This window comes from Eleginops maclovinus, chromosome 20, assembly GCF_036324505.1.
Source record: "Eleginops maclovinus isolate JMC-PN-2008 ecotype Puerto Natales chromosome 20, JC_Emac_rtc_rv5, whole genome shotgun sequence".
Lineage (NCBI taxonomy): Eukaryota > Metazoa > Chordata > Actinopteri > Perciformes > Eleginopidae > Eleginops > Eleginops maclovinus.
Window position 1 is genome coordinate 15,534,069 of NC_086368.1, and position 13,323 is coordinate 15,547,391.

Sequence of the window (13,323 nt, forward strand, 5' to 3'; positions counted from 1 at the left end):
GTTAGCCCACTAGCTCCTCGGTCATCAGACACAACCCCATTCTATTGGAGGCCACCATCGGTCGGCGTCCTAATCCTGCACACACGTTATATAAAATGCCCATCCACTCCCGCGCCACGCAGAGAAACAACCAATACTCCAAAACCTGGCAGTCTGCTTGTTAGGCTCATACCGGGACAGGACAGGAGCATCATGATAGTTATAGTGGACCTGCTGCTGATGCTCATCGACCTGACCTACTCCATCCTGAGTGCCATCATCCAGACTGTCCTGCGGCCGAGGCTCAAGTGCATTGATGGGGAGCTCTGTCTGATCACTGGGGCCGGGGGCGCGCTGGGGAGGCTGTTCGCCCTGGAGTTTGCCAAAGAGGGGGCCCACCTGGTGCTGTGGGACTGCAACGCGGAAGCTAACGAGCAGACTGCAAAACTGGCGCGGGAGCTGGGAGTTCAGGTTCACGCGTACACGGTGGACCTGTCCAAGCGCATGAGCATCTACGAGACAGCCGACAGGGTGAGAGCGGAGGTGGGGGAGGTCTCCATACTGGTAAACAACGCAGGGGTGGTGGCCGGACGGAGGCTGTTGGACTGTCCCGATGAGCTTTTGGAGAGGACTCTGTTGGTGAACTGCCACGCGCTGTTTTGGGTGAGACTTGACGCACGCACCTTTTACGCACAATATGCAATCGTAAAACTTGTGATAGACCCAGAACACATGTCATCTAGCTGGCTGACATGACTTACGTAACATATGCACTAGTCCTCCCCCCTGGCCCGAGCCTGTATTTGTGCACTGATGTGTGAAAGGCTCAGAGCAGCACAGCTACAGTATGTTCTAAATGTGTTAAGGTTCCATAAGGATTCAAGTCGGAGGCGGTAACATTAAATCATCAATAAATCATGTGATTCTGCTCTTGAACCTCTCTAAGCCTCTGTCTCGTGCTCATACAATAAAGTGTTAAGCTCTTAAGCATCAAATGTCAAGATATCACACACATACAGAGGGAGGGTACTAATTTCTGTTTAAGCACACTGTTGGGAATAGTTGGCAGTAGCAACAGGACATGAGAGCCAAAATGAAATTGTGGGCTCATAATAACCTGCATTTGCCTTCACCCTTTTAACTGGGATTCTATGGCACCAGCTTTGAAAATCAGGATTATGTACCATATGGGCACGGCATCAGCGTAATTAATAAAGGTCTGAAAAAATAGATTTGACACAAAGCCCCTCTTCAAAGACATGGCCTCAAGCAGGGATGTCTTAACAATAAGGCTCCTATCATACGAGTTGTATTGTTCATAGTCCCTTACAAAGTTACGATTCATAAAATACCTATTTAGAAAAGCTGTTGCTTTGGTAATCCAGTCTTTCTTATTAAGGCCCAGGTTCATGATGTTGTAAATAGAGTTGTAATAATAAACACAAGTTTCTTACTGTTAATTCCATTGTTAATCTTATGTACGTTGGTTTAAGGGAATCAAATGAAAGTGAATGGGACTAAACAACTGAACATGTGGAGAAAAAACCATCCGTACAGATGAAGTAGCTGGTTTGTCCAGGCAGATAAACTGAAATACTTAAATATATTTGATTTCAAGAGCAGTTTGTAAACATTTGTTCTTACTAAAACTCTGATCCCATAAAATAAGTTAAACACTATTACAGAAGTGAATTAGTAAAAACACACAGAGACGTACATTAACATTGTGTCGTGTTGTTAGGTTCCCTTGTATTATTTGGCATCATGTATTGCGTGCCAAATGGCATGGTAATTGATGATTGATTTCAACTATAATCAATCATCTTTGTAACCCAACAGATGACAAAGGCCTTCCTGCCTCAGATGAAAACAAAAAACCACGGTCACATTGTCACTGTTGCCAGTGCTCTTGGACTATTCAGCACTGCATGTGTGGAGGTAAGACACAATATTACTGACTTGCCTAACTACAACCCTGAACAGACACATCCTAAAACACTACATTATAGTGCACATTTAAATAGCAGCGTTTTGCGTTCTTCCTATAGGATTACTGTGCCAGTAAATTCGGAGCCGTGGGTTTCCACGAGTCACTGACGCACGAGTTGCTCGCAGAAGAAAATGACGGCATCAAAACCACTTTAGTCTGCCCTTATATTGTAGACACTGGGATGTTTGCAGGTTGTGAAATCAGGTGAGATGCCACCATTCATCATTTAGACTTGAGTTGTCAAACCTAGAAATAGTATGTTCTATAATGTACATTTTTCTTTTATATTTACCAGGAAGGAGCTCCGGGGTCTAATTCCCCCTCTGGATCCCCTCTACACAGTGCAGCAGTCGATGAACGCTATTTTAGCCGAACAGCAAATGATCTGCATTCCTCGCCTTATGTATATCCCCTTCATAACAAGAGCGTGAGTATACTGCTAAAGCCATTATAGATTAGAAAGAACAATACACAAATGATTTGGAAACATGACAAAAAATGTAATGTTTCCGTTTGTTTTCCTTCCCTTCTCTAGATTGCTACCTTGGGAGGCAAACGTGGCAACATATCGCTTCATGGGAGGTGACAAATGCATGCTTCCCTTCATCAAAAATGCTGAACTAAAGAACGTCAACGGCCACGTCAAATCCTAAGACCTCTCCGTCAGTCTCTTTTATAACTGTCTGAACCAATGCAGACACCATAGGCTCTAAGTGTTTATCCTTAACACGTGAAGGGAGAGTCAAATACCTGCAGGTTTATTTTTACAATGGGATGAAGGGTAACTTTCTTAACAGCCATGTTGCACTGCATACATGTTGGGTCTTTTCTGGTTTTATATAAGTATTTCTGAATCCAAAAGGGGAGCCAGTGTTTGCTTGATGAAAAGGATTTCTACCTCCTTATAAATCAATAGAAATATCAAATGATATCTGTATTAGAGGCCAAAGAGCCAGAAAGCTTCACAAACAAACGTTTTTTCATAATACAGCTCCCAGAAAAGAGGCTGCGATGAAAGCAGATCTATACAAGTGCCTCTTTTTATTCACATTAACAAACAGTGGGGAAATGGAAGACGAGACGATGATCAATATATGGGGTAACATGCAACAGGAAAATATTTTGTATAATTTTTAAGCCACAGATTTCAAAAGATGTAAAGGAATTCAACCATACAAAAGAAGCGCTAAATAAACCCCTCCCATGTGATTGTGATGTTCAGCTTTCCCACAATACTGTTTAAGTGTACCTCTGCTGCAGCCGTTATTGTAATAAACTGACAATTGTATGGAACCTTGTAATCCACATCCTTGTTAGTCTTTTCCACACAGCAAACAAAGGGCCCAAACACAAAACCGCAAGTCTTGTCATGTCTTTAAAAACGCTTAAAACAGCTTGCATCTGAGAAAACACCCTAAATGCAGGCAAAAAGATAAATTCTCTGGCAAAACCATCAGAAGCGGTCAAACCAAATCTGTAAAGATTCAAATTCAGCTGAAGCAGGTCTGTCGTGTGGCCTGAGGTCACCGTGGCTACTCCTGCAGTGTATTGTACTCCTTATATCGTGAACACCATCACATCGGTTTCAAACCAACTGCACAGTGGCTTCCTGTAAGTAACCCTGCAGGAACTGGAGGGCGTCTGCATTCAGACTGGTGCTCAGCATAGAGGGAACCTGCAATTGAGAGAAAAGGCAAGAATTACTCGTTTGCTTTCTACATCGTCACCTCCTCTGTCGCTGATCACAGCGGTACGGAATAATCTTAAAAAGGTCACCTATTTTGCTAAATCCACTTTTTTCTATACATAAAAATGTGTTCCCTCTGTGTTAAGGGATTCAGAAAGTCTCAGGAAAGAAGATTCCCTCTCTTTCTGTCCAGATCCATCTATATAAAAACCTCCATGAAAATGAGCGATCAGATTTTGGCCACTTTGTGATGTCACAATGTTTGTTGGGCTGTACAACCATTAGCCAATAACCAACCAAGGTAACACCCTCCCAACCTATCATCTAAATCTCCTCCTAGAGCACCATTGTGTTTCAGTTTTTTATAAACCAAACACTTCAGAGGGGCATAGACAGAACATCTGTTTGGTATTTTGAGCGACACACATGTTGAGACATGTTTTGTATATACCTGAGACTTATGATATATTGTTGAAAAAGAGTATAATAGGGGACGTTTAACCTTTATTTTAGTCCAAACAAATCTTTAGAGTAACAGTTTCCCTGAGCGATGACAGGGGAAATGTGTACCGACACGGTGGGAAGCTACAGGCAATACTGTGTAGTAAATTAAATGACTAAGAATGGGTATTGATGATTTTGTGCACATTATGAATCAATTCGAAGAAAGAAAGCTGACATGATGGTATTTTCCTCTTAAATATTAACAAGCCACCCCAGGTAGAAGAAAATATTTCCACTGAATTATTTCTCTTTCCTGAGTTACATGTTTGTGAATATCGGTACCGCAGAACATGACTATGAAAATATTTCCTGCATGTGTCTACATACCCTTCCCGGACAGGCAGTAGAGAGTTTGTGGAGTGACTGGGCCAGCAGGATCTTTGGGTTTCCGACAGCGTCTCCTATCGGGTCGTGCTCCTTCTTCCCGGCAAAGGCCAGCTGTGAGAAGGCCGTCTGATAGCCTGGTGTGTCTTCAATGTCAATGAAGTGCTCATCATCTGGGATGCTGTCATCTTCTGGCAGCTCAAAGAGACCAATGAGTGCCTGGAGCAGAGGAGGCCTGAACAGACACAATAAAGCCCAAAACTTCAGGTACAGTTTAACTGAGGACAAGAAACTATCACATGGAATTCAGGACGTATGAGAAGAGCATTTCTAATCCATCAAACAGTTTTCATGCAGTCCTGATACAAGGGTTGTGGGTGGAATAAAGGTGTTTAGGGACTTTAAATCAAGTGAATCTATGAAAAAAATAAAAGCAATGGTTGCATTTCCTCCAGGCTGATTTCTTACCAAAGTTTAGTGTACTCCGTGTCCATCATCGACGGACATTCAGTAAGGATTTTTGTGATGCCAACAGCGCAGATCTTCTTTTCAACCGGTCCAGACACCTTCTGAACCTCTGGGATAATTATTTTCTCCAACACCATCCCAAACATCCTGCAAGACAAAAGGCAATCAGAGTTACAACGATACATACTTCCACTGATCCCTTGCACTTAAAGGCAAGATGCGCTGGAGACCTGCAAAAGCATTTGGATCAAGAAATATTTTGGGAAAAATATACTACACTGTAGGCAGGAGAAGGAAGCCAGCATCATAATTATCACAGTGAGAATTCACAGGGGTATATATATCGTCATAATTGATATAAATGCATCATCTCTGTAACTTCAAACTGTGTCCCATGTGCACAGAAAGACCGGTTTAAATATCTAGGTCTGTCTGTACACTTAAAAAAAAGCACAGCCAGCTTTTGTGTCTTTGATGCCGTTAGGGTCAACAGAACACATTCCCACTGCCTGAATGCTGCACTGATGGACAAACCCACTACATAAACATGAGTGTACTTCTGTCAGCATCTTCTGGTCTATATGGGAATTAAACTTACTTTGGCTGGATGCTGTCGAAAATCTCCTGAAGTGCGATGGCTCCGTATTTGACACAATACAGGTTGATAAACACCAAGAAGCCTGTGAAATGAAACAAGTACAAATGTAAACATTTCAAACACAGCATCATTACATAAAAATCGATACTAAATCTTGTTGTAATTTTCTAAATACTTGCTGAATGACAGACATCAGATGAACAGCTCTGAACAGAACGTGAACTTTGGTAATGAGAGGATTGTACTAACTCTTGATGAACTTGGTGGTTTTGGAGCCTTGGAGCCTCTGGAAGAGCAAAATATAGATCTGTTTCCTGTACTGAGTGATGGATTCCCTGGCACAACAAAAACATAAAGGTTAAAATACATATCACCAATAAATTCCACAAGGTATGACATTTTATGGATGGTCCACTGAGAGCACAACTATAGTCAACTTACGTGGGCATGTGCTCTATGATGCTGTTGAGGAGGTAAAAACCTTGGTGGTCGTTGGCCTTGGAGGCGATAAGCTTTTGAAAAACTCCAAGCAAGCCGGGCTGAGGGAGAAAGATGAGCAAGATGAGACCCAAGTGTTAAAATAGTGTCCACACAATGAATCAAATCACACCGTATTTAAATAATAAGAAATCTAACAATAACTGCTGCATACAACGCCCAACCACTTACGATTTTATCTGCAGCTGAGCTAGCGATAGAGACACCTCCCTTCTCCAAGTAAGCCTGAAGCAGGCGCACCAGAGGGGGTATGTTTCCTGTCCGTTCCCATAGCACGGGCTGCAGCAGGTGAGGGAATAACGCCATGTAGGAAGAGGGAATAGAGTTGGAGTGGATCTCTAGGAGGAGGGACATCACCTGGAACACGTATGGAAGAAACTCTGCAACAGAGAACAGAGAAGGATCAGAAGAGTTACCTCTACGTCATCAACATGGTGACAAATCAATTCCATAGGTATATGACAAACCCTGGACATCGTTCTGGAGGATCTCAGTGAAGACGGGGAAGAGTGCTTCCTCGAAGCTGCTGACCGTGGTGGGGTTGGCCTTGCAGGTGATCCGGACAGACAGGCACAAGGACTCGAACAAGTAGTGGTTAAAGTGAGGCTTGCTGGGATTCTGAAAACGAGATTTGGGCAGAGTTGACACGTGCATGTCCTGAACAAGCATCTTGGTGAATAAATCTGTATACATAATAAGTGTGTGTTACCTTGCTGACTAAGAGGAGTTTATGAGTGAGTTGACCAATCAGAGTGGGAATGTAGGGGACGATGGAATCCTGCAGCAGGGAGAAGCTGCGCATGATGGCTTTGAAAGTAAAAAAAGAAAGGCATAATGAGGCTACTTAAAATAGCTTTGCAGTTCATGAGGAGCATTTAGATGACAGAGAAAAGTCTGATTTACCCTTCATGATGTATTCATTTTCCGCAGAACCAGGAAGAGCCAATGCCTTGAACAAGTTGTTGAGCAGCTGTTCAGTAAAAGGAGCCATCTCTGCGGGCGTGATACTGAAAAACAAACAGAGGGGATGACTGGCTAAATTAAAGGGTTAGCAGCTATTCAGATAGACCCTATAGTCTGAGTGGACTTCACACTCTTCTCTTGTGCACTGTATATTACTGCTGTTATTGTGAATAAAGGTTCTTAAAAGTAGAGATATTGTTCTGGATCCTAACTGGACTTGGCAAAGATGGGAGAGTTAAAGAAATGTATTATTTTGGACGAAAATAAGATAATGAAAAAGTACTGCGACTTTCTATGCATTTGAAACAATTTGGGCACTTCCAGAAATTGTTTTGGTTCATTCAAACATCAGTAGCTATTTCCTATATTTCTTGATACTTACAGTGTGGAGTTGTTGGGGCCCCTCATGGTGAACAGCCTCTCCAGAGCATGGGCAGCGTACGTGTGCTCCACTGTGCTCTCCGCCTGCAGGTGACTTATCAGCAGAGGAACTGCCTGCAGCAGCTGCTCCTTAGGCAGCTGTAGGGAGAGGACAAAGAAGCCGTCTGTGATGCTTTCATTTTGCCATTTGAAATGTCGCAGAGAAAATTGACGGTTCCTACCTGGCTCCTGAAGATCATGACATACTTGATGGCGTCTGCCTTCAGCACTGGGAACTCGTTGACTAAAAAGACAAATGGTGCTTGATGTTGGCTTTATACACATCAATATTTGGAAATACACTTTTTTTTAAGTCGCTGTTGTCACATGATACAATTTCTAATTCTACTTTATATTTTAAGAAGTGATGAGAATTCTTACCATTTGGGGATTTAAGGTCTGAGAGAATGTGGTTCACAAAGAACTCATTCAGATTCACCAACTCATTGGCTTGTGTTATTCCATGCTGGTGAGGGGGAAAAGGACAATAACTTGAAACAGTAAGTCTCATGATATCAAACAGGTTTTACAAGCAGTCATTTATCAGCAATCTTCTGCTAGTCATCATACCTTCTGTGTCTGCGCTTTAGACGCCAGAGATGTGACCAAGTAGATGGCGGCATCTTTGTGTTTCCAGTTCTGCCCAGGGCTCTTGGCATACTCTCCCAGCATAGAGTTCACATAGCCAGAGAAGATCGCTGTGACAGGGCCCTCGAAAAACTTGCAGAGGCCTCTCACCAAGTCGCATGCGGCCCTACGACGAGTGTCAATGTCTGAGGTAGGATGCAAAAAAAGGGTAAACAATGGGGACATGGTTATCCTTAGAGCATTTTATTTATTTATTTTTGATCGGTTAGTTATTTATGTGTGAAATTTTGAGTGAATGAAATAACTATTCATATGGGGTTGGACTAATCTTATCTGCCAGGAGACTCTTCACAAAACAATAGTCCAACTCAAAATGTGAGGAGGAACCCCATATTTGTGTGTATTAATGTGAATAGATGACATAAATGATGTAAATATTTACCAGATCCTTCCAGGTCCCTCCGGATGTATTCCTCAGAGTTATCTTCAAAGGCCTCCTCATCTGCACCTAATCAGGCATTAAAAACATCCCTGTCAGTATCACACAGTGCATGTGTGTGTAACTGCAAGCACAGCAGAGCAACCAGCCACCACTGATGACATTTCCAGGTAAAAACAGTATTTACTTACTTCTGAACTCCATGTTGGGCACAATGACCTTCTCACAGATGCTAGTGAGTGTGTTCTGGTCCTCAAATAGATGCTTGTAGTGTGGCCTTTCACACACCGATGCCAAGAACTGGATAGCATTGCTCACAAGCTGCAACAAATACAAGGTTTATTGTTAGTAGAGGGAAAATGAACTTTGAAAAAGAGCTCATAAACACAGTCAGGGTACACGACTCTCACCAGGTCATATTTGACTTCCTGGCCAGTAGAAACTAGAAGGTTCCAGATGGCAGTGACAAAGCGCGGCAGATACGGCTGGAACTCTTCATCGTACTTCTGAGCGTAGAGAGCCGCATTGTCACAGATCTGAGACTTCAGCAGCTCCAGGAGACCTGCTTCCTCCTCGTCCTACGATGGTGTCCAAACAAACACAGATAATCAAAATCTCTACAGCCAATGGGAAAAATGTATTGCGTGAGTGGAAAAGGAAAGAGATACTTACGTCTGTTTGTAAAAGTTTATTATCCAAAGTTAGTAGGCCGTGAAAATTGGTCATCCACGTTTCCATGTTGTCTTCAAAAAACTCTGGAAGGTCCTTTGTAATAATACAGAGTATGAGTTGAAAGCAAATGTTTCCCATCTTTGATGAAAGTGTAAATGAATGACTAAAACAGTACCTGACCCTTTAAACGAGGGAAATTTGCAACACATTTCAGAGTACTGCATGACAGTGTTGTAGTACTCGAGTCTGGGACTCGGACTTGAGTGCGACTCGTGAGCTAAATTTAGAGACTCGTGACTTGACTTGGACTTGAGCACTAATGACTTGAACTCCGACTTGGACTCGTGCATTCGGACTCGCATTGACTCGAAAGGACTCCACTTTGTCATTAAAACCCTGAGGTCGACAAACACACCGGCGCGTTTTCGCAACATTTTCGATATGTTTCTATTAATATGTATGCCATAATACAGCGTATTATTGTATCGGAGCTGGGGGCAATAATAGAGCTTGACACACGCATCTTTGTGAATGATGTGTGTGTCAAGCTCTCTTATTTGCCCTTTCAGTGCATCTGAAAGGCCGTCCAGGTATATTAACGGCCGCCCAAGTGTATTTCGCGACCCCTTTAGTTTTTTTTAATCCGTCCGCGAGCACGACGCTATCCGCGATCGATTAACTAGTGGACAATGATCTCCTCGCTCTACGCCTCCTGTACCTGTTCGCTCTGCTATCGTCCCCCCCCCCGGACTTGATCAATAGGGACTCTACTCTGACTCGACTTGGATGAGTAGTGGACTCGACTCGGACATTTTTTTAATGACTTGGACTTGACTCGGACTTGAACACTGGAGACTTGCACCTGGACTTGAACTCGAGGCATAGTGACTTGACTACAACACTGCTGCATGATTGCCTTTCAATAATAACACATTCATTACAATTCACAATTTATTATTATGTTGTCACAAAAAATGATAGCAAGTAGTATTTTCAGCTTTTAAGAAACAACTCTTCTTTGACGTACTGTGACTGTTCAAAACAGCAAAGCCTTGAAGTACAAAGCACTTTACTGACCTGGAAGTTCAGACTGTAGAAGAGCTTGGAGATAAGCGTGAGGGAGGAGAAGAGGACCTTCAAGGCGTTGACATCTGTGGCATGAGTCTGACACAACTCAATAGTGGCCTACAGCATAGAGAATGAAAATTGGAAATGAACAAAAACGTCACCATACCCACGTCCTACATTGTGAGATGTGTTAAGAGTTGTGGTAAATGAACTGCAAGTCATTACGAACCTTGAACAGCTCCGTTAGAGGAAGGGCAAACGTGTCCAGCACTAGTTTGATCTCTGTCCAAAGCTCGTTTGACTTAAACTCATGGCGGTACCTTGAGGACACAACGTTTTTCTTGTATTTATAAAATGTGTTTGAATGAACACATATTTTGAAGCGATAAAGCAGTGAGATTTACCTTTTAAAGAGAGAATGTGCAGTACGAAGTACTCCATTGATGATGTGAAAGTCTCCACTTCTGAAGCGGTTCACCATCTCAGTTAGCAGGTCCGGCCATTTCTGAGGGAAATCTTCCCTTCCTATGATACTGATGGCATCACTCAACTGTGGAAAAGCAAAGCATAAACAGGGGCTTGGTTGAGAATGTTCCTACACACTTTCAAATTCTTTAGGCACCATAATAATATGTGAGGAGGTACCTGTTTTTGAATCTGTTCTGGGCTGCTTAACATCAAATTTACTATGTTGGCTTTGATCGCTGTTCGGTCTGTATCAGAGACTTTGTTTGGTTCATCTTCCACCTTTAGAAAAACAGGAAGAAAGTAGCACAATCAACTAAGACCACAGATCAACAACACTAATACATACAATACTAGTTCTGGTCAGACTTTGTACAAATGCTTCTTTCAAAAGAAAAAGAAAGTAACAGGTTGTCCCATGCAGCCTCATCTGATGCCAGCCATGCAGGGTGAATCTAGACACTGTGCCTACATACAGACGAGGGTGGCGAATACATTGATATCATATTGGTGTTGTGATGTAAAATTAGATACCATCTTAAAATTTGGATAAGTTTTGTCTTTCTCTCGATTTAAAAGTCTGCATTACAGTTAAGTGATACACTCTTATAATACTGAACATACTGGACTGTTCTATGTTTTGCTTTTACCCACTTAGCAATTCAGCAAACATTACAGAAGGTTATTTATCTAAATCTTGTGTAAATATTTTGTGACAATCACAAATACTCCATACTGAGGTATTCATCCTTTTCAATTATGATGTTATTTTCTCCATAATATCCAGCCCTACAAACAAGGTATAAGTGTAAACAATATGTAAACATGATGTTGTTCAGTGAGACTCACAATGCGCCAGTTTCTTTTTATGTAGTTCTTGAAGGTAACAGCAGAACAGACCCGAATGACCTGGTCTTGGGACTTCTCAAGCATAGTGAGCAGTAACAAAGGATAGTTCTGGTTTCCCTCCACAGATTCAAGAAACTTTTCAGCTAAGAACACATAGAAAGCAGGTGTTGGTACAGCAGAGATTACGCAATCAAGTTTGCATCATTTGCATAAACAGGTCAATTCAAAACTATATGTTTGTATAAACCGCATTAAGATATGCAATGCGTCATTATAATGTTTTACCTGGACGTCTGACTGCTGGGTCTGGGTCCAGTGTTTTCCTGAGGAACTCGGTGAGGGTTTGGAGGTTAGCATCATTTAGTTCCATGCTTGAAACTAAATTTGAGGGAAAACAGTGATAGAATGAGAGAGATAACTCGGTATCAATTAACTATTTCAAGTTTAACGTTACACACATGTGACATATTGGTTCCTCTTAGATCATGCTACATAAAAGTGTATAAATGCGGGAAAATGCAATTGTAATTAACTTATGTTGTGTATGAAAGTTGTTGTTTCACTGCTCTATCTAACAAGTCAAGTCAGTTCTTGTTACAAAGTGTATATATATTTTGCTAGTTTCAGTCATAGCAGGCATTCAGTCTGACGTTAGCTTGCTAGCAGCTAATAAAGCTAAGCTACTTAGCCACAATCTGACGTTAGCACAGTTGGCCCCGCTGACTCCAGATCGGTTTATGCGGTCTGATGTCTAAGCTAGCAGTCTAAAAGGCTGTCTCGTCTTCTACAAGTTAAATACAAGCACATGGCAATCCTGCATTGATTTAACCTACAGTTATATTTAACAGAAGTTATGTCCTGATCCACTGTCCTAAACTAAATTAACATGACGTACAATGTTATCTAAAGCGGCATAGAATGCAGTATCCCATTTCCAGGGAATAGACTGATCCAGGTCCTCTAAGTCAGCCTGTTATGTTAGCTGCTAGCATGCTAATGTGTTTTCTGCTAAGCGTAAAGTTAGCTAATGTCTGAACAGTTCACATTTACTGGCAAGATATAGGACCAGCACCCAATTTACAAGTGTGTATCCCGCATGACTGTATATAATTAATGGTAAAGCATCGGGACGTCTTACCCTTACAGTATATTTCAGTCAGGATGGGATGGGAGGCACTACACACCGTCCAGACGCGCTCACCGTGCCAGCTTTCAAACGTCTGGAGCAAAAGGAACTGCGCGGTCACTATACTGCGCAGGCGCAGAAGACATACGAATGCTGTTAGACACGCCCCTTGCTCGGTCTCCATCAAGTGCAACAACACAAGGCAACTTTACATCAAATACTCGTTGAATATTAAAATTAAAGGTTGTTAACCATACCTGCAGATACTGTAAATTATGTATGAGGCCATATGTATTGTATAGTGTATGTTGCTATCTGTATGTTAAGTTAGTTGTGAAAAAATAATACCCTCCTGGGGAAATACAAGTAAAATAGCTTTCCTATGTACCACTTTTTCATATGGGTTGTGTTGTCTGTATTTTAATAATATCATGCTGGTCTATTCTGTACACAAGACTTTGGATTTGCAATTTTTAAGCTCGCCCTGTGGATGCACTCTCCCAGTAGAAAGAGATATGAGCCTGCCTTTTCTCATCATTGAAACTCCCTTAAAATTATGAGGGTTGCATACTCCTCATTTATCCATGTTTGCACTGTTTATTCTCATATTTAATTATTTTTGCACGGTGTATATCATTCTATACTGTTTATGTAATGTAGTGTGAACATGTTTATTCCCTTTGTA

At 41.9% G+C, this 13,323-nt stretch overlaps 2 protein-coding genes across 3 annotated transcripts; one reads left to right on the top strand and one right to left on the bottom strand.

Moving 5' to 3' along the window:
* The first annotated feature begins 25 nt into the window (after positions 1 to 25).
* LOC134882784 (retinol dehydrogenase 10-like) lies at positions 26 to 3,270 on the top strand. The gene is made up of 5 exons (XM_063910719.1): positions 26 to 642; positions 1,819 to 1,917; positions 2,028 to 2,173; positions 2,265 to 2,396; positions 2,505 to 3,270. The coding sequence occupies exons 1-5, from the start codon at positions 193 to 195 to the stop codon at positions 2,620 to 2,622; spliced, it is 945 nt and encodes a 314-aa protein (XP_063766789.1). The 5' UTR covers positions 26 to 192; the 3' UTR covers positions 2,623 to 3,270.
* On the bottom strand, positions 2,994 to 12,742 carry cse1l (CSE1 chromosome segregation 1-like (yeast)). 2 transcript variants are annotated; one of them, XM_063910717.1, is made up of 25 exons: positions 12,657 to 12,742; positions 11,798 to 11,890; positions 11,513 to 11,655; positions 10,844 to 10,945; positions 10,603 to 10,748; positions 10,428 to 10,518; positions 10,208 to 10,315; positions 9,131 to 9,223; positions 8,869 to 9,036; positions 8,650 to 8,779; positions 8,462 to 8,527; positions 8,002 to 8,204; positions 7,813 to 7,897; positions 7,614 to 7,675; positions 7,394 to 7,530; positions 6,952 to 7,055; positions 6,758 to 6,855; positions 6,516 to 6,666; positions 6,220 to 6,428; positions 5,992 to 6,089; positions 5,800 to 5,885; positions 5,551 to 5,632; positions 4,953 to 5,099; positions 4,488 to 4,719; positions 2,994 to 3,644 (listed from the first exon to the last, which is right to left on the bottom strand). In XM_063910717.1, the coding sequence occupies exons 2-25, from the start codon at positions 11,880 to 11,882 to the stop codon at positions 3,555 to 3,557; spliced, it is 2,916 nt and encodes a 971-aa protein (XP_063766787.1). In that variant the 5' UTR covers positions 11,883 to 11,890; positions 12,657 to 12,742; the 3' UTR covers positions 2,994 to 3,554. The 2 variants fall into 2 exon arrangements, with proteins under 2 accessions (XP_063766787.1, XP_063766786.1); XM_063910716.1 differs by having other exon boundaries at positions 12,651 to 12,742.
* Between the last annotated feature and the right edge of the window lie 581 nt (positions 12,743 to 13,323).